General features: G+C 28.2%; 1 protein-coding gene across 6 annotated transcripts in view; it reads right to left on the bottom strand.

Moving 5' to 3' along the window:
* LOC107165960 (eye-specific diacylglycerol kinase-like) overlaps nt 1–20,657 on the bottom strand; it is a 177,572-nt gene that overhangs the window by 30,301 nt on the left and 126,614 nt on the right. For all 6 annotated transcript variants that reach the window (XR_016190688.1, XR_016190687.1, XM_089221878.1 and 3 more), the window contains exon 7: nt 6,972–7,093. Coding sequence is in view for 4 of the 6 variants with exons in the window: in XM_089221878.1 (XP_089078004.1) it covers nt 6,972–7,093 (122 nt within the window). In the remaining 2 variants the exon portion in view is untranslated. The remainder of the gene's footprint in view (nt 1–6,971; nt 7,094–20,657) is intronic.

The raw sequence follows: 20,657 nt of genomic DNA, 5'->3' as shown, positions 1-20,657 counted from the left end.
GTCATCGATTGTGCCATTTTCAGCATGATAAACTTAACTGTATGAAGAATGTTTGAATCACAGTAAATATTTGTCTTTTGTACTTTTGCTAGTTATTCAAATGTTGCGATATTCACCATTTCGATAAATATAAAACTGTTTACTGACAAACCAACCATTTTCATTGAAACATAAAAATTATTACCTATTGTCCTAATGTATTTGTTTCATGTTTTGATTTTGGAAGAATTTAAAGAAAAAATAGCTAATAACATTCCTATGACTCAAAAATATATGATAAGAAAAATATTAAACAAATCAAATATGTACCTTCTCATCAGGAACAGTAAAAAAAAATCAAATACCCTCACACAGATGTACCAAAAAAATGCTATATAATAATAGTTAATACACCTTTGACTGTGTATACATCTATCATCAATAATCCAGAACCACAGAAGATATGAGTTTGAAATTGGGTAATAGTTTCATTTAATTATGTAGAGACTCACTAAGAAAAGATTTTTCAAAATTCACATTTTAAAGAGTATTTTGAGATTTATGGTGGATATTCGAACCTGTTGTTTGTATATACATTGTTTCCATTAGTTGGTAGAATAAATTAGATAAGTATTTGTTTTTTTAGAATATCTATCTATTTGTTTTTTTGCCATACACACAATTTTTTATACTTTTTGTATATTATTTATTGATACCATTCAAGCCATATACATTAATGTAAACTCATCGTACCCGGAAAGTTTGTTTCACTTAACTTGAGTTTTAAGGGATTTTTATTGCATGGGTGCATAGTGTATGCGTATTTCATGGTTTGTAGTGCATAGAATTCATCTCCTTTATATGTCCCTTATATATTATAATACTTTCACACATTGGTGGTTGATACGATGCTGTGACCTTTAATCTTTGCACGTCACCTTAAATGTGGATGTACGAGTATAATAAACGGATTTAGGTGGTCTTCAAACTTTTCAGACACACAGTAATATACCCTATGGCCTATATGATAAGCAACATACCTACGCGCACGAGCCTGCAACATCGGTCCCCGCGGGACATTAAAACTTTTACGACCGCTTTTTGACTGGCACCTTCTCATAAATAAATGTATGGCCTTAGAGCATAATATATAAATATATATATATATATATATAAAGTTGCCACGGATGGCATTCACTGTATATCAGTATAATACCACAAATAGAGAGTGACAGGGTGATAAAGTGAGGAGAGGGAGGTTTGGAGAATTAAATGATGTTTATATATATATATATATATATATACATTACACATCAGTTCATTCGTTTGAGTCTGTGTATTATATTTGGACTTAGCGAACGGTATAGCGATATGAGTTATCCTTGGATAACGATGACTTTTGGTGGATGATATTTTATTTTATTCACCCAGTCATGACCACCGTCGCGCGTCGTCGGGTGTCAGCAGTTGAATTCGCGAAACGTAAACTGCGAAAACAGTTAAAAGGACAACACAACATATTAAGGATTAAAAATATAAAAATGAAAGTTGTATGAAACCAATTTTTTTTTAACATTTAATTTATGAGAAAATAAAAATAATTTTTTTTATAGCAAGTCATATATACTTAGGATCAGAGGATATTATTAAAGGTATGTTAATTGTCTGAAGCAATCATAAGCTGTCATCACAGAACTTGTATACAATTAATTTTCCTTGTGCAACATCGATCAGTTATTGAAGAGTTCAAAATTCTATAAATATTTTTTGTTAGTAAAAAGTTTTAATAAAAATTAGGGCTTTCGAATGATTTTGGAGATGGTTGTGAACATAATGATGAATTATGAAAATCTGTTTAATTGTAGTTGTAAGTCCATAGGGACTAATAGATTTTGTCGTAAGACTTGTATGGAAGAGCGTTAAATATTTTGGATTTCATTAGTTTAGTGTTTTTGCGATTTTTTTGGTACTCTACGGTCCTGAGTTAGCTTAATAGTTGTAATTAATTTGTGCCCAAATCCTTTTACTGAAATTATTATAAATTATAAATTAATACTAGCATTATGATAATATCGTGTCTACTGTTGCGAAAAATGGCCTGTCCGCCATGTATATGAGTACATAAATTGATACTATAATACAATTTTATGATTGATATTATTTTCAACAGTTTGCTGTACAAAAATGTTCTACGCTCAAGTATTATAGAAATTGGCTTTGATTGCCTACGCGTAAAATTGTATGGCTTCTCTTATAGCATAGTTCGCATTCTCCATATCACTGTATGGCATTCGAGGTGAAAACAAATAAATAAATAAATCAAAACCACGCGCTCTAACATTTTTCACGAAACAAACGTTTTTATAATTTTTGTTTTTATTATTTTTCAGTTCAAAACGAAAAAAGTGGAAAAAGTTTTCTAACAACAAGTATTTTGGTGAAAAATATTTCATGTTTTAAATGCTCCAGGTAGCCCAGGTATCCAATGTGAATAAATCGTCGTATTATATATGTATTGCCTTGTCGTGAAACTTAAGGCACAACTGGTAAAAGGCATCTACCTACTATAAATGTGCTTATAAAATCTAAACGATTTGATAAAATAATAATACATATTCACAGGTCAGTGGTAATGAGAAATATCTGCTTAAAAATAAATGTCTGCGTTGCTATATGGTCACGCAAGTCGCGTGTGATTTAAATTTTAAATTAATTTCATGAAATATGAAACCTAAAAAACACGATAGTATAATACACGAAGCGTGCAAAAAGTTTACACGTTTTCATCGCATAATATTGTTTGCAAGCAGTGTAAATATTTTAGTTTTGTATTACTAATTTGAGTTCATGAAAATTGAAATGAAATATTTTGCGTGATGCAAATATTTTAAAATGGATTTTTGCTTAACTCGATAGAAATTATTCACATTATAATTATAATGTGATTTCATTTTCAAAAGTATAAATTATAAATTAAACCTGTGGTGTCTAGTGCGTGCATGTATTAAGTAAGCTAATCTCCTCAAGTATTTCGTTATGCAACCGAAAATACATGTCGGAATATCGCTTTTAATATTAATACAAGTAAAAACGTTTATTTTAAGCTCAAAAACAGACGAATAATTTATAGTTCTCATGTGCTTACTGTAGGATACTTAATACGGAGATGAATTTGTCGTTTTTATCTTATGTACACTATAACAGTGATCTTGCAAAATATAAATTATCTCAATGTTGAAATCACTCGTTGAATAGTTTGAAATAAAGCAAATATATGTAGTATAATATAATATTATAATATTTTAATAGTAGCAAAATGTATTTTTTGTTAAACATCTATGCTTAAATTTAATTAGATGTTCGTTTATTGTGTAAAACGTGTAAAAATAATATTGAGACATAACGAATATTATAATAATGTAAAAAATTGTCAAATAATAACTAATCGTTTAAAATGTACATATATTCGTAGGTACCTACAGCGAAGCTTCTACAGCACCACTAAACACAAATCACTCAAGGTCACTCGAATATTATTATGAATGAATGTTCGTACGGTGCCTTATGCCTTTATGTACTCGTATTATACAGAGTGTGAATCAGGCATGATTATCCCAGTTTTTTTTCCCACCCCATTTAACGAGTGGTGATAAAATGATTTTAAATTTAGAATTGTTCTTTTTGCTGCAGTTTATTAAGCAGACAATTTAATAGTAATAATGTATAGTTAATACTATTTAGTATAATATGAATTCATAATTTTCTAAAAATCATAAAATGTCAATGGATATGAATATTAATAATTAAGATATTCCATTCATCAGAGCCCTTATCAGAGCCCTTCCGAACCAATTATTTACCATGGATCTATTATCCTTAGTATACAAAGTGAATAACTCAATAAAAATATTAGTTTGAAATTTGATTTAGATACATCAATATTTTTAAAATGGTATCTGATTTAATAATTTATATATATATATATATATATAAAAAAACAATTATCATTTTAAAAAAGGATGTTGGTATCGTTACTTGGTTTTCTTTAAATTGTATACAAATTCTAAGTATTTTAAAATTTGACTCTAAATAAATTCATAACTAAAGGTAAAATTCTCGGTGGTATACTTGGCAAATCACTATGTATATTATTAACATTATAATGTATTAGTTCAATCGTTCGATAACGGTCAAGTGCAATAAAATGTCACGTGACACCATACTCAAAATCAATTTACAATACGAGTATGCTATATTATTCAATTAGAATTATAAACTTTAAATTTCATATTAACGAATTTTGTAATTGTATTTGTTTGCACTAATATATTATTTCGTTCCAAGTTTCCAACGATTTTGTAATTATTATGTCTTATTTAAATGCAAGATCCACGATAATACATATTTCATTAAATTAATTTTTTAAAATAATTACTGTTTTCTTATCGCAATCCTTAAAATTTTATAATAATTATCATATCAAACTTTACTGAAATTTATTAAGTCAATGCTATAATATACTCAATGTTATGCTTTAACTATATAAAACACTTATTTTATATAGATTATAATACAATAGATACCTAATAAAATTTCAATTTCTGGTACTGTACAATGTAATCTAGAACAATCAACCGATTTCCTAGTATTTAACCCATATTTAGGAAAAATCAACAATTATTTTTCCCCAAAACATCAATAACTTATTGAAATTTATCGAAAATAATTTATTATAATATATGAATACCTATCTCAAATCATGAATATCACAACATAATATTTTCCATAACTTTTAATTGAATTCGCTCCGAAGCTGGAACTTAATGATATTAAGTTAACATTTATTTATTTAATATTATGATATCGTTTGAAAAGTTTTTTTTCTTGAATTGAGAACATCATATTTTCATTTATCTTATCATTGTAAAACCAATTATAATAGTTGCTTTTTTCTCGTCAGAATTTATAAATGTTTTAAAAGTAGACGTTTTTAATAATTGAATTACCCAAATTGATTAGACGGGTTACTGTCATTTAACTTTGGGTTAGTAGTTTCGTACCTAATGGCTGTTTTAGACAGTTTAGAAGTTTAGGGCAGAACATTATGTTAAAACAATTAGAATAAGCCATGGCAATAAGAAAGTTTACAATGAATTTCTAGAATAGGTTGGTTAGGTGAAAACTTTGTGAGGTACAATTATTGGGTTTTCTTTGGTCCATAAAGTTTGTGTAATAACTTTGAAACCAAATATAAGTACATTTCTTGGGATTAATAAACACAAATGTTTTACATAAAATTCTACTAGGAATTTATGCGATCTAATAGAACAACTATCTACTGTTATTAATACCAACTAGAAGGGAAGAATAAAAAACAAAAATATCTCAGTTATGAAATTACCACTTTATTTAAGTTGAAACGCAATTAACTCCGGATCATTAATATTCATGCAATTTAAATAATGTAGGTACATTTGTAAAGTATTTTGTTGTTTTATCATTATTTCAAGAAACCCGGAAAATAACAAACACAAACGGGGAATAGTATAAAGTCGAAACGCATTCAAGGATGAACCCAAATAATTTGGAGCTAGCTACTTATGATAAAAGGCCTGAGCCGTTCATTTTGTTTTATATTTGGAAACAATGTTGTACAAAATAAATACCTATGATTAAAATTAATCGGCTGTTTAAATTTATAAACGTTTTCTGCTCGAAAATCAATAAATTTCACCAATACCTAACCTAATTATTAAAGATGATGTATAATTATTAATGTTAAAATTAAAAAAAATTAAAATAATTATGAAATAAAACTTGCTAGTAAAATTAACCATATTTTACGACTGAAAATTCAATTAACGTCCATGCTTAATTTTGTTCAACTTTATTTTGTATTAAATCTAAAAAAAATATATTGATTTGAGCGAAGAGTGAGTAAAATAAGAATAAGAATTCTAAAATATAATTTTAATTATTTTATTTGCGCATAATATACCTAGATATCAATGAATTCAATGAACCCGTACATTTATTAAGATTCGTGAATTTAAGTTGTACTTTACATAATATGTGTTATTTTGTCCAATACTGATAATTAAAATTCAGGGACAGCTGCGTAATGAATGTTTCGGCATGATATTTGCTGCGTTCAAACTCGATAAACATTAAGTGCGAAAAATATTTGATTCCATGCATCCGTTGGATATAGTATGTATATTCAGTACTGACAGTCGGTTTTTATACTACTTCGACAACGATAATGATTATAATATAATAAAAAGCGCATAAGCAAAGAATGTAAGCAGTAGAACGATAATAATAATAATAATAATATGTAGGTATTTCCGACATCGCCTATAGTTATGGAATTGTGCGATTATGAGTTTTCTATTAAAAAAATAGAAGTTTTGGAATAATTTATAAGACCATCTCCACTCTCTAGTATCTCTGCGCAAGTAAGGCACATTGGTGCAACAATGCCATCAATATGATATGACGTGTGTATCACATCTCCACCACGTACGAATAACGCGGGTGATGAATTAATTTTCCAACAAGGAAAAACTCGCATTGTAATAATATATAGCATTTGCCCATAAAAAATGTAAGTAGTTTTAATTAACTGTTACAAGGTGCACAACACGACCGTTTTCTAATGCGCATGAAAACAAAACAATGGCATACGCGATCCTCGAGAATAATAAACGTTCATTTATAAAAGTCCGTAACGTTTTGTTTCGGCTCAAAAGCGAACGGAGCCCAACTGACGGGTAGATAAGGTGTAAATAATTTACAAGCGATACGGGTAAATGCGCACAGTTTTGCGGGTCGGGTACCACCGCAAACGGTGGTGGTACAATGTTAACGGTCAACATAGTATAACAGTAATAACAATAATCTGTAGGTATAGATAGTAGGAGTGTATTACGAGTAAATCGGATTTACTTATTCATACTAACTATATTATAATATAATATACGCACACCCACCTTATCTTTCGTTTTCTTCTTGGACGATCGTTTTTTCGGCGATCTAATGCTGGACTTGAAGTTGCCCTTCCGCGGCAACTTAACGATCCACGATGGTGGCACAATTATATTACTATGTTTACCTTAAATAAAAACACACACAAAGTGGTTAACAAAAAGGTATACTCCAGTATAATAATCGGGTTGTAGGTTTACAATAAATATTATATTATGTTTCCGAAAAATCTCCAAAGGTCGGCCATTTCCGGAGTTCATTTTACAACCGTTGACATTACAATAAAATATAATATACAAACAATATCGTTTTTTTTTCTGAGTACATTTTGCGTTTTGTATTTCTCAACATTCATGGTTTAATGGTGTAGAGAAGGGGAAGACAAAAAGTGGAAAGTAATGATGATTAACCAGGACTCAGATTTTATAACACTAACAAGTTAGGTATGACAATGACCGAAAAATATGCACTAAAAATACATTACAAAAATGTATTTAATTATTTTTAATTATAATAATAATTAATAAATTAACAGCAAAACTTAAGTTAGTTCATACAATTTTTTTCCTACTTGTTTCGTTGAAATTACAAGATTCATTAACAAATATAGGGTGATTCATGAGGCGTAAAACACTCATTATTTATAAAAGCTATTTACTTTTTTCAAATTTTTTTTTTTTCAAAATTTTAGATCTATGCTGTTCTAAAACTATATAAATGTTTAATATTTTTCACCCTTTATTAGGTAAACCACAATCAACTTTTGATTTTTAAATGGCAACCTATATTAACAAATAACAATATCATAAATTAATAAGGCTATTTTTTTAATGAATTTTCACGTTTAAATTTTCATTTTTCGTTAATCCGTTGACGAGATATAGTCTTCCAACGTTGGATGGTTTTGGGGTGGTGTTTGTGTATAAACTATAAATGTGTTATACCATGTATTCCTCGGCCGCAGGAATTGGGATTTTTGTACTCTATATAGCGTATAAAACATAATACAATTTCCAAATTGTAAAAAAGTAAAAAAGTACGATAGTTAAGTCTAAGTTGTGTCTTAAAATAGGTAAACATATTTACACAGTACAAACACCATCCCAGAACCATCCAACTTTGGGAGACTATATCTCGTCAACGGATTGATGAAAAATGAAAATGTATTAAAAAAATAGCCATATTAATTAATGATATTTTTAATATAGGTTGTCATTTAAAAATCAAAAGTTGATAGTGGTTTACCTAATAAATATAAGGGTGAAAAATATTAAACATTTATAAAGTTTTAGAGCAGCATAGATCTAAAATTTTGAAAAAAAAAAATTTGAAAAAAAGTTAATAGTTTTTATAAAAAATGAGTGTTGTACGCCTCATGAATCACTCTGTATATTACATTATTACAATCTTCAAAATGATAACACAAGAATAATTATGATATTCAAAAATAAATAGAGTACAAAAATTCCAATTCCTGTGGCCGTGGTACTGACATGGTATAACACATTTATAGTTTATACACAAACACCACCCCAAAACCATCCAACGTTGGGAGACTATATCTCGTCAACGGATTAACGTAAAATGAAAATTTAAACGGGAAAATTCATTAAAAAAAAAACCTTATTAATTTATGATATTGTTATTTGTTAATATAGGTTGCCATTTAAAAATCAAAAGTTGATTGTGGTTTACCTAATAAATATAAGGGTGAAAAATATTAAACATTTATATAGTTTTAGAATAGCATAGATCGAAAATTTTGAAAAAAAAAATTGAAAAAAGTAAATAGTTTTTATGAATAATGAAAGTTTTACGCCTCATGAATTACCCTGTATATATTATAAAAATTTAATTTGATTTTTGATTTTTTTAAATAGCATCAATACTCAGGCAATTGCTCTGAAACTCTAAAACGCAAAATGTTATATTTTAAATCCTTGACGCACGATAAAACGTATATAGTTTCCTTGACATTTTTATCTGTAAATTTAAGTAATAAATTAGAAAAGGAATTCGACTATTCAATTCATGGTTCTAACCATGCATAATATGATAATATTGAAAACAACCAAAGCGTGCGTTCTCGAATAAACTATTTCAATTGGAGGTTACAAACGGATGTTACATCTTGCGTTTGGATACAATTAAGTGACGTTTAAAAGGGCCGTTAAGTTAACTTATAAATCTTTGCCAAGTTTTAAAGTGTTCTTTTCGTTTTATCCTTATTTATTTCTGACCTAATTCAGAAACATGTTAAAATCTTTTACCACTATATCCTTTATATATACCTAACTCAATACCTACTATTATTTTACAGTTTGATAGTTTACGTTTTTTGAGAGTTTATCTTGTTTGTATATACCATATTATAATATTATAATCGTTTCATTTGTCTAGAGATATTTTTGGTATAATTGGCCAAAAAAAGAAGTTTTGGTGAATGTATCGAAATAGCTCGATTATTGCTTGATGGTCCAATTATTAAAACAAACAAACTCTTTCCCCTCTCCGTCTCTTCACCATTTTTTTTGAATTTTCAAACCAGTGACGGATGATCACAGTGAATAAGTCTGAAGTTTACAGTATTTACGTTTCATGCGTTGTACTCGTATCTTAATACTTGTTATAATTTCATCCTGATGCATAAATCATTTGAAATTATTTCACAAAGCAATCGGTGTTTGGCATTGTGATTTATAATAATTATCATCATAGATACTAAAAGAATAAACAAAAGTTTAGATGAATCTCACATTTTTTTTCTATATCAGAAATATATCGAAAACAAAGTCCATTAGTATCATATAACATTATGTTTAATATTTTACAGTCCAGAATTAAAATTCAGTCATTAAATACAAAGTTGAATTTATGAGATCATTATATACACTGTTAAAAATTGTACGCCTGAATTTGGTGCTAAAATATTATACCTAAGTTTATTTCAGTGCCTATACGCAGACAGTTTCATTATAGTCAAATGACGATAGTCACATAAATTATTTTACGACGTACTGATGGAAGCATAATTTAATTATTAGTTAATCGGACCACATTTAAGTTACAAATAGCAATTATTATATCAATAGTTTGTTCGCATCTAGTATGCAGTTATAATAGTCTTGTATATATATATACAGCGCATATTAATATAAACATAACCTTGAGTTATACAGTTTATTTTATATTTTTTTGTTGTGTATAAAATGTGATTTTTTTAAACAAAGGTTTTTTTAAATAAATACACGTGTCTTATTCGTACCTAAGAGGTTCTTGATAGTTTCATCTTCTCGATTTGTTTATAGGTTCGGTTTGGGTTTTTCGGTTTTTGGGTTTTATTTTTTTTTTGCTATTTGAAGTTAAGCATACAAATTGTAAATATATTTTTTTTGTCTGTGTGCACTGTACATGTTTTGTATTTATATTTTTAAGATTGGAGTATTTGTAGAGAAGACTGCATTATATGGCATTTTCATTTCCTTTTATACTTCTGTGGCACTGGTATCTATCTATGTAGGTTTTATATTTTATATAAAAATGAAACGTCACTATTTCTTTGTTACAAAGTTTGCATATATTTTTTTAATGAGTTTTCATAATATTATGTCTGAAAGGGTTTGTTATGTTTTGGATGCTTGAAATATAGAATGTGAATACATAATTATGCCTTAAACAATTTTCAATGTATGACTAAGTGGATTCAAATAATGTTATGACAGATATTAAAAATGTTATTAAACTATTTTACGTTATTAAAATTCATTGATTATAAATTGGCGTTGAAAACAATAACACTTATAAAAATATGCTCCGGTGTTTTAATATTTTTTGGCGGAAAATCGTCCGCGTTAAATTGTAGTTTAGGTTTTTGTAATCATCTTATTCAACTGATACCATCTACAAAAATAAAAATGCGAATTCAGCAAGACTTCTGTATTCCTCCACTCTTACACAAAACACCTGAACGGCCTAACTATATCTACGTTTTCACATTGCATACCCTTCGTCTATTTATCAGAACCGTGCATCATAAATAATAATATTAAAATACATATTTATTATTATTATTAATGGTGACTATGCGAATATGACGGAAAGCGTTTCAATGATAATCATGTGTAATAAAGATCGTAATATAGTTCATATGTGTCTAAACATATTTCGTTCATAAAACTTGTCTGATTGGATTCAATCGTTTCTCCCCTAATCCGATTGGTTCTTAACATTTTAGATTTAACGATCAAATGCTTATAATCACGTTCATAATAAACATATTTGGAAAATATATACTCGAACTGAGTCTAAATTAAAATAAAACAATAATTTGTTATGTTAAGGTAAATCAATTTTTAGAGTAAATATATATTTCAAACCAGTTGAATTGCGAAAGAACTAAAAAATCGGCGATTTGAAACAATACAAATATTAATAGGTACGTATAGTACGTTTGTGTGAAAAATCAAACAAGACATTTGTTTAATGAAATTTATTCATGTCATTATGATCATAATAACAAATTTCTGAAATGGCGTTATAAATTATAATTAACAACTTTAAACAATAAAATCATAAGACTGAATATTTACAAATAAATTAATTGATAACATGTAAAATATACAAAATCATTAATCAATTTCAAGAACTTGAAAATTCGAAAATCTATATTGTGTATTGTGTATAAAAATAGCAGAGAAATATTTTGAAAATAATATACATACATTGAAAATATAAAAATACGGGGAAAATTTCAAGTTTCTAAAGTTGAATCCTTTTTGAACTACAATAAAAATACAAGATTAGTTGTCCATAATATATATTTTTTTGTTTCTGTTTGGAAATTTTTTCACTCTAGATATAATATCATAAACCAAGCTCAATATTGAAACTAATGTATTTTCGTCTACTTTTTACATTTAAATAAAAAAATAAAATAAAACATTATTCACTCAGAAAAATAAAATGTACTTCATAGATGTTCTGTAGACAAGAAGCTAGCATTGACTACTCAATATGACCTTGTACCGTCTGCGCCGCCCACAATAAACTTAAACAGCAATTAATGAATATTAGTGTAAAATACAAAATGGTAATCAAAAAACTAAATTAATTAGTTTCTACGTATATTAATTGGCAAATGTTTACCATTTAAAATGTGTATGAATGTACAAGCAAAAAAATAAAATAAAGAAATAATCAGAAGCGTGGTATAATGAACGAGGTGGGTCATTTAAGTTGTATGAACTGCCAATTTCAATTTAGTTTGGCGTCATCGAGCATATATATAATACATAATATTACAGTCTCTTAAGTTTTAAATTGATGAGGGGTTGAAATTAAATTATGACTTGATAACTTTGATAAAGTGTATTGCTCAATGAAAGTGTTAGCTCTTCGTATCATGATGAAATTAAAAAGATTTTTTTCTGTGGTCGAGCCCCCTTCAAATAAACTTATTCTGTTACTGTTCGATTATGTCCAAAATTTTGAAGCTATTGTATAGCTTAAACGGGTTTAAAGAATGTCACAATTATAATATGTTATAAAACATTGTTTAACTTTATTCAATAGATAGTAAAAAAGTGGTAAAAAATATTAGGTACTCACACAGAATAGATATCTCATACGTTGAGATTCGGAAAGGTTATATTGAGACGTAATATTATTCGTATCAATCAATTGTATATGTTAACATAAAATAACGAACGTGGATAAGCAGGTTGTGAGCAAACAAAAAAAAATAATATTGGCATCATTGATAAGAAATTATCACCATAACTGTTATGTGAAAGTGTTTTCATCGTAAATTTGTTACTATGGTTATGACATTTTGACAGGTTTTCCGTGTGCCCAGTAAATCATATACCAAGATAAATATAATTTTTTACTATTTTTTCTTGATTAATTTTCCATAGACCGGAAATTGCTCAAATGCTATTTAATATTTATATCATATGATCTTGTTTCCTCGTTTTTTTTAATCACTGACATTTTTTTTCACACTAAAGCCAAGCAATGGACTATTAAAAAAAATTATCAATACTTCCGCTCTGTTTATTTTTGAATAAAATTTTAAAACATTATTTTAGTCTGCAGAGTAGAGAAAAATGTATCGAACGTGCATATATTTTTTTCATTCGACTCAAGCTAGTATACAAATTTAAACACGTTATTATATTATTATATTTATTTAACATGAAAAACAACCGAGACACTAATAACTTTATGGTATTTAATTCTTATGTTCAAAACCAAGTACTCCTTTGGCTATGAAAAAGATGCTGAATCCTGAACCAATTTAATTTAAAATTTTTCAGATAATTTTTATCAATCAATTTAAATATTTTCAACGTTTGAACTTTTAATTTAATTTATGGATTTGAATTAATTATACTTTATTTATATCTCGCGTGCCCTTTTAAATCCAAAATATGATATTATAATTGGTTATAGGTACTGTACGTTTTGATTTTATAGCCATTATACATTTTTTCTTAGAAATAATTCACTTAAATGAAAGAAATGTGACTTTGAAACAATAATATAATAATGTAGTATAGTAAAATATATCACCTTGTATGCTGCCACGCAGTTATTATATTGTGAATATATCTATAATTACGTAATCGGGACTTTTCACAATGTATTACTTTCATTGATAAATTGCGTCATCGGTATTGATAAATAAGAATTATAATACTAGAAATTGTCTTCCACCGAATCAATGATACATACAATTATAATATTATAATAATCCCAATAATCTGAACCAATATAATAATAATAATAAATAATAATAATAATAATAATAATAATTTATGAAGGCGGCGCATTATATAGGCAATTTAGCACCATCGTTGTCTGCGGTCGTCATGCAAGCATAAAACTCAGACGAATTTATTATTATTATTGATACTAGGTGTTGCGAATTATAGTACTGTATATAATACTTAAAAAAAAGAATATTAATCTTTCGTATGAATTTAGACTTTATTTTATATAAATTATTATTTTAATATTAAAGCGTATTTCATATACGACAACGATGTGCAGACTGAATCCGGCGATGGGTCTGGTCTTGGTCGGGACGAGCGCGCTAGCCTTATCTTATCACGATGGACGTCAATCGTGATCGACCATACCACCCGCTTTAAACGATTGTTTAACCAAAAACATTTTTTAACATACAGTATAATATACAAAATAGTAATTTCAATAAATCATAAAATAACAAAAATAACATAATATTATACAAAAAAAAAAAAACAACATTTTTATAAACTAAATTGTAATATGTGTAATTCCACATATTTATTTTTGATCCAATTGGAAGGAACACAATTACCTTCGCAAGGAAGTGGGCATAGATAATGAATAGCACGACGGTATTACCACTGTGAGCCTTTACAGTAGCAACCCTTGGAACACCGTTTCCATCTGCATCCACGTGGAGAGCTTGATCAAGGCCCAATTTCCACTGAAGAAGCGGGGCGTTGTCATCCTTCATTAGAACAATGGAACCGGTTTTTATCCTTGGGATATTTTCGATAGACCACCGTGTACGCTCCTGAAGTTGCGTTAGATCGGTTCCAACGGAACCAGATTTGCTGGGAAACCTCTATGACTCTGCGCCATCTTTTTAATCGATTGGTTGGCACTGACGACGCTTCAATTTCGAGTAAGCGGTTAAAGAGTCGCCAATAAGGAAATTAGCAGGAGTTAAGGGAACAATATCCGAGGAATCGGAAGAAAAATGGACAAAAGGTCGTGAATTAAAGCATATGCCTCCATTCGTATTACTACTGTATTCAATTCTTCGTAATACAGTTTTTTGTTGTCTAAAGCGCGAAATAAATGATGCTTAATAGATTTTATTGCTGACTCCCAAAATCCTCCAAATTGAGGGGAGCGAGGTTGTATAATGTGCCAAAGGATACCGGATTCAGATAATCAGAGCTAGGATTTGTATGCAATAAAAAATTGTAAAATATGCATTTTAATTTCTATCTTAGATTTTATATTGACCGACATACTTTTATTAATTGTGTTTATCTTTCTCCGTCAAACTATTCAATCTTTAATCGCATACCTATTGTACTATAGGATTGTATTTATAAAAATAAAATTTGTATTTGACAAAAAAATCAATTTTATTACTTTAATCAGCTGAGCTAGAATTAAATACGAAGTATTAATATTAAATTATAAATATTAATTACGAAATATATTATAAAACATACATTTTTCGCATTCTTATAATGGAAATATGCAATAATATTAATTTTATTCAATATATGAATTAATATGCATTTTATCCAAAATATGCAAAAACATGCAAAATAAAAACACCACTATTTATCTCATCATGAGGTGATTCGTGGACATTACTGACAAAATCAACAATCAGAAGTCGCAAAAAAAAATATGCTGTTGCATACAAATCCTAGCCCTGCAGATAATACTACAATCTCCAATTTTGATTGATGTTCTTCAATATGAATCAAGTTGCTTAACTCTTGAAGTTGACGATTTGCTCCAGCAAAGTTTTTTGCAATTTCTGAATAAATATCCGTACATTTTCCTGTTCGATCGGAAAATCTTCTCAATGCCTTTATAAACGATGCACTTGTTAAATCTCCAACCAGTTCAATATGTGCACTGCTTTCGTTGCGAAACAGATAAACACGCAAATATACCCCTTGCCGCAATTCGCTTCAAACTTGTTTTTATCATTAACGGTCCTGCGAAGTCGACACCACAGACCGAAAAAGGACGACTAGGTTCAGTTCTTTGCTTGGGTAGGTTCCCTATTATAGGTTGACCAATTGTAGGCTTTAAGTGAAAATATCTTACGCACTTAGACAAAACTTTGCGTGCTATATTTCGGCCGTTTGTGGGTTTACGTTGCCTTACATTCGCCAACATTAGTTGCGGACTACCATGCAATAATACATCATGAGCATCCTGAAATATTAAGTAAACGATTGGACTATTTGGAGGAACAAGCATTGGATTTTTTTGAAATATTGATCGAGCTGGCTCGCATTTTTTTAAATGGCCTAACGATGCGAGCACCTTAATATAACCATTAATCGCATAAATTTCTAAATCAAATAACCTTTTCGTATAAAGTAGTACAGCGAGTTTTTTATTACTGTACCTCGAAATTAGAGCGCCCCACGCGATTTTATAATTATCTGACGTAGTGTCTAAAAATTGAATAGCTTTTTATGCGTCGCCAGACACTGACGAACGTAAATAAAAGAATTTTTGTATATCAGTGAGAGAAGAATTTTGTATAAATTTCGACGTCATTCATTTCACCATTTTCAATTTTTTTGTTACTATCATTATTCAATGATTTTTCGGTATGATTGATAATTAAACTCTCGCAAACGGCGACACTCTCAAAATATAAGTCTTCAAAATTAGTTCTATATTTTTCGGTTTCCTCATTAGCACCAATCTCTTCTATAGAAGTTTGGACTGTTTCGAAATATTGCCAGATTTCATTTATTTTTCTTTTCTCAATTTTAATTGTATAACATATACAGGGTGATTTTTTTATCATGAACCAATCATTATTTCAAAAAATATCAATGTTTTTGAAAATATTTTTTTACAAAGTTTCGTGTTATTAAAAAACAACGTTTTTATTAAAAAAATATGTTTTTTAATATTTTTTATCCTTATATTTTTTTAAGTTTTTTACTTTTTTGAATGACAACCTAGAGTTTTAATTTCATATTCCAAAGCAGAATATTTTTCTAAGTATTTTGATACGTAAAAATCGAATTTTGGACGAGTAGTTTATGAGTTATAAGTATTTTAAGTTTAGACAAGCGGAGTAGTGGACAAACATTTTGCGGGGTAACCCGTAACACTCCACTCCGCCAATCTAAACTTTAAATACTTATAACTCATAAACTACTCGTCCAAAATTCGATTTTTACGTATCAAAATACTTAGAAAAATATTCTGCTTTGGAATATGAAATTAAAACTATAGGTTGTCATTCAAAAAAGTAAAAAACTTAAAAAAATATAAGGATAAAAAATATTAAGAAACATAATTTTTTAATGAAAATGTTGTTTTTTTAATAACACGAAACTTTGTAAAAAAATATTTTCAAAAACATTGATATTTTTTGAAATAATGAGTGGTTCATGATAAAAAAAATCACCCTGTATATCTTCTGCTGTTTGAGCGTTTTGAACGAAGTTACTGAAACGAGTCAGTTGGTCTTTAAATAGCCCCCTTTGAAACAACAGAGAACTTATTTCGGACATTTTACGAAAAATTTGTACAAGAAAATATTAGGAAATTACTGGTGACTAACCTTTATGCTGTTTTCCTGGACTGTGAACGCGAACCAAATTTCGAAAAAGAAATTAAATGCGAAAAAGGCATATTCTCATACGAATAGACGTTATTTGGTATTCGCCATCGCACTAAATAAACGAATACTCAAATAAGCTTAAGAGAGCTAGATATTAAATAGTTTATATGAGCCTACGCAATACGGTCTACGATAAAAAATAATAATTCAAACAATACGAACAACACTGACAATAATCTAGGTCGATATGGACCATGTTACAAATAGGACTGTATAATATTTAAAAAAAAAAGAATATTAATCTTTCGTAAGAATTTAGACTTTATTTTATATAAATTATTATTTAATTATTTAAATATTAAAGCGTGTTTCGTACGATAACGATGCGCAGACTGAACCCGGCGAATGGTCTGGTCTGGGTCAGGACGAGCGAGCTAGCCTTATCTTATCGCGACGAACGTCGATCGTGATCGACCATTCGCCACTAGTCAAGGATTGAAACAGTATAATTTTTTTGAGAATTTCAATGTTTTTAAATCAAAATTTAAATGAGTAGTTTCATAGTTATTAAATATTATATATTAAAGATAATTATTAAAGTTCATGATTTTAGGCTAGGAAAATATATATCTAATTTTTTAAATTTTTTTTTGTCATTTCATTATGTACGACTTATTAAATTCTTTTGGTTCCTGTTATTACTGGCAGTATATATTTAAATTGCATGTTCCAAAGTAGAATATTTTTCTGAGAATTGTAATTCGTACAAAGAGCAATGAGTAGTTATCATAATTATTTAACTATAGGTATTCAAAGTTTCGATAAGCGGAGTAGTGGACCAATATTATGCTGGATACCTCTGTGAAACTATTTCACTCATTTAGCTTTAAATAAGTTCTTATCTAGGTTCTTAAATAGGTTTCTTTTCGTTTGGTATCAATTCATATAATTTGTTATTACTGGGCAACTATTTATAAGAAACTTCTAATATTGACATTAAAACAATGACTATGATATTATTATAGAAAAAAAATAATTTTTATTCATTCAATATTATAATGATTAAAAAATATGTTAAATCTGTCAATTTATAAAAATAAAAAAATGAAATATTTTTTTCATTTTTCTAGGATTGAAGTACGGACCCATATTTATTTGTTGATTAAAATCGATAAGTTTAACATAAAATGGGTTAAATAATAATTTTTGTATTTTCAAGTGATGAAAAGAAAATATGAAAAGAGATGAGGTCTTTCAATCTAATCAGCCAGTGGCTCCTAAACTTCTTACCGCAGTTGGCTTCGGGGGGTTAAGCTCTTGGAGAGCTTATATTTAGTCAAAACATATATCTTTGACCAACGACGCCACTTTGAATCATTTTTATAGATATTTAAGCTTTATTTACTTAATCTCATGGTGATGAATTAAACAAACTGTTCATCGTTCATGTATCGGGATTTGTATATTGATCAAAACTATAAAATATCCAATAATAAATCTTTTATGAATATTATGTACTTATATCTCTTCGGAGGAATAATTTTCCAATGATGTCAAATTTACGCGGTCACTCTCTTTGCATAGTATCGAGCCATTAGTTATGTCTGTACATCATGGCTAAATAATCGAACAACTAAAATTCTAGACAGTTGAATTTCACCAAATCTGATGGATAGCTATGTAATGACTGTCCTTGATTTTAAATTTTAAATATATAAAGTGGTTGAAAGGAAGGTTTGGGCTAGATACACGATTATATATATATTTTATATCTTACTAACCTATGCTATAAATATTTGACTATTTAATTATTTATTTTAATTTAAAATATATTGTATATTTCACTACTAGCTCCGATTTAAGGAGTAGGTAATTTTCGTTATACAAGAACATTCTAAATATTGTATTATTCTATATTAATCTATCAATATTTGAAAATATTATGTAAAAATTGTGAATCGTAAATAATTAAGTGGTAGAGAAAAAAGTCTACTTATAGTACCTATGTTGTAATTTATTTCACTTCCTCAAAGTGAGTATTTTTATGCATACGAATTCGTATGGCAATATATGAATTTAAGAGGCTTAAAGAGTCGATATAAATACCTTTTAAGAGCCGATATCGTTTTTGAATATTTATGAGCACCTACATTTGCAGTGAATAAAAAAAAAACAAATCCTTAAGGCAAATATAAAATATCCGATTAAGCACAACACATAACTATACATATCTGACATAATAATATATAATATCTGATTGATAAAAATAAAAATTCTCTATCATCGCTCGTATAAAAATGATTAATAATGTAGTCTTTAAAATATTTACGACAAAAGACGCGTTGAAGAGTAAAAACAATACTACTGAATATGTTTATATAAAATAGTTCATGGTAAACAAAGTCTTTTCTATACCACAATATTAATGCTGAATGCAATTTATTTTATGTTAATATTTTAATAAGTGTTGAATTTTAAGTCTGAAGGTGTATAAATTAAAATTTTTGGTTCATCACTAGTACAATATTTCGATATCCCGTGCGATTCGTATTTCGACTGATCTTTATGGTATTCTTGATTTATACGTATTATGCAACAAAAATTAATCATCTAATCTACTCATATTTCGATTCGACCAATATCGCATTATGCGTGCTTTATAGGTATCTCTACCTAGTTACTCGAATAAACGTTGATAATTATGTTTTTGTTTTCCAAACTGTATAAACGGTCATGAAAATTGAATTTCTAATCACCTATGGCTTGTAAATCACATTTTCAGTCGAAGGTCGTGAAAATAATGAACATTATTAGGTTTCGAGTAAGACCTTCATTATTGTTTTCAAGAGCATCCAATTATCTATAGGAACCTATGCTGTTGTGTAAAGTGCGCGAGCGTGTTTAACTTCCATTAGTTTGAAAGTCGTATACTTACGTATACCGTTTTTATATATTATATTCTTATATGGCTTTATTGTGTTTTTGCGCGCTTGCGTTTCATTTTTCAAAATATGTTTGTTTGTTTAAATATTACACCCGTATAGCGTTTCTAATTGCATCTTCATTCTTTAGTCATCTGAGTGTGTTTCTATTATAAGCTGTGACCTATTTGAAAATGGTATCATCTGATTAGATATGATTGGCTATCCCCTTCGAAGAGTGGTTGCTCGATTAGATGACAGCTAATTGTATATAATATTTGTAGCATCTGTCTCGAGTGAAATCATATTATTTTATAAATAGGTAATATTATTGCGTCAATTATATTGTTTATTTTTATTAAATATTATTGAATATATAATGTTTGACGTATATCATTATATTATATTTGTCTAATACCCAAAAATACTAT

The sequence above is a fragment of the Diuraphis noxia genome, unplaced genomic scaffold (genome assembly GCF_037042655.1).
Source record: "Diuraphis noxia isolate RWA-SAM2 unplaced genomic scaffold, SU_Dnox_SAM2 contig0003, whole genome shotgun sequence".
Classification (NCBI taxonomy): domain Eukaryota; kingdom Metazoa; phylum Arthropoda; class Insecta; order Hemiptera; family Aphididae; genus Diuraphis; species Diuraphis noxia.
Note: the sequence above shows the minus strand (reverse complement) of the source record. Positions and strands in the feature narration are given on the sequence as shown.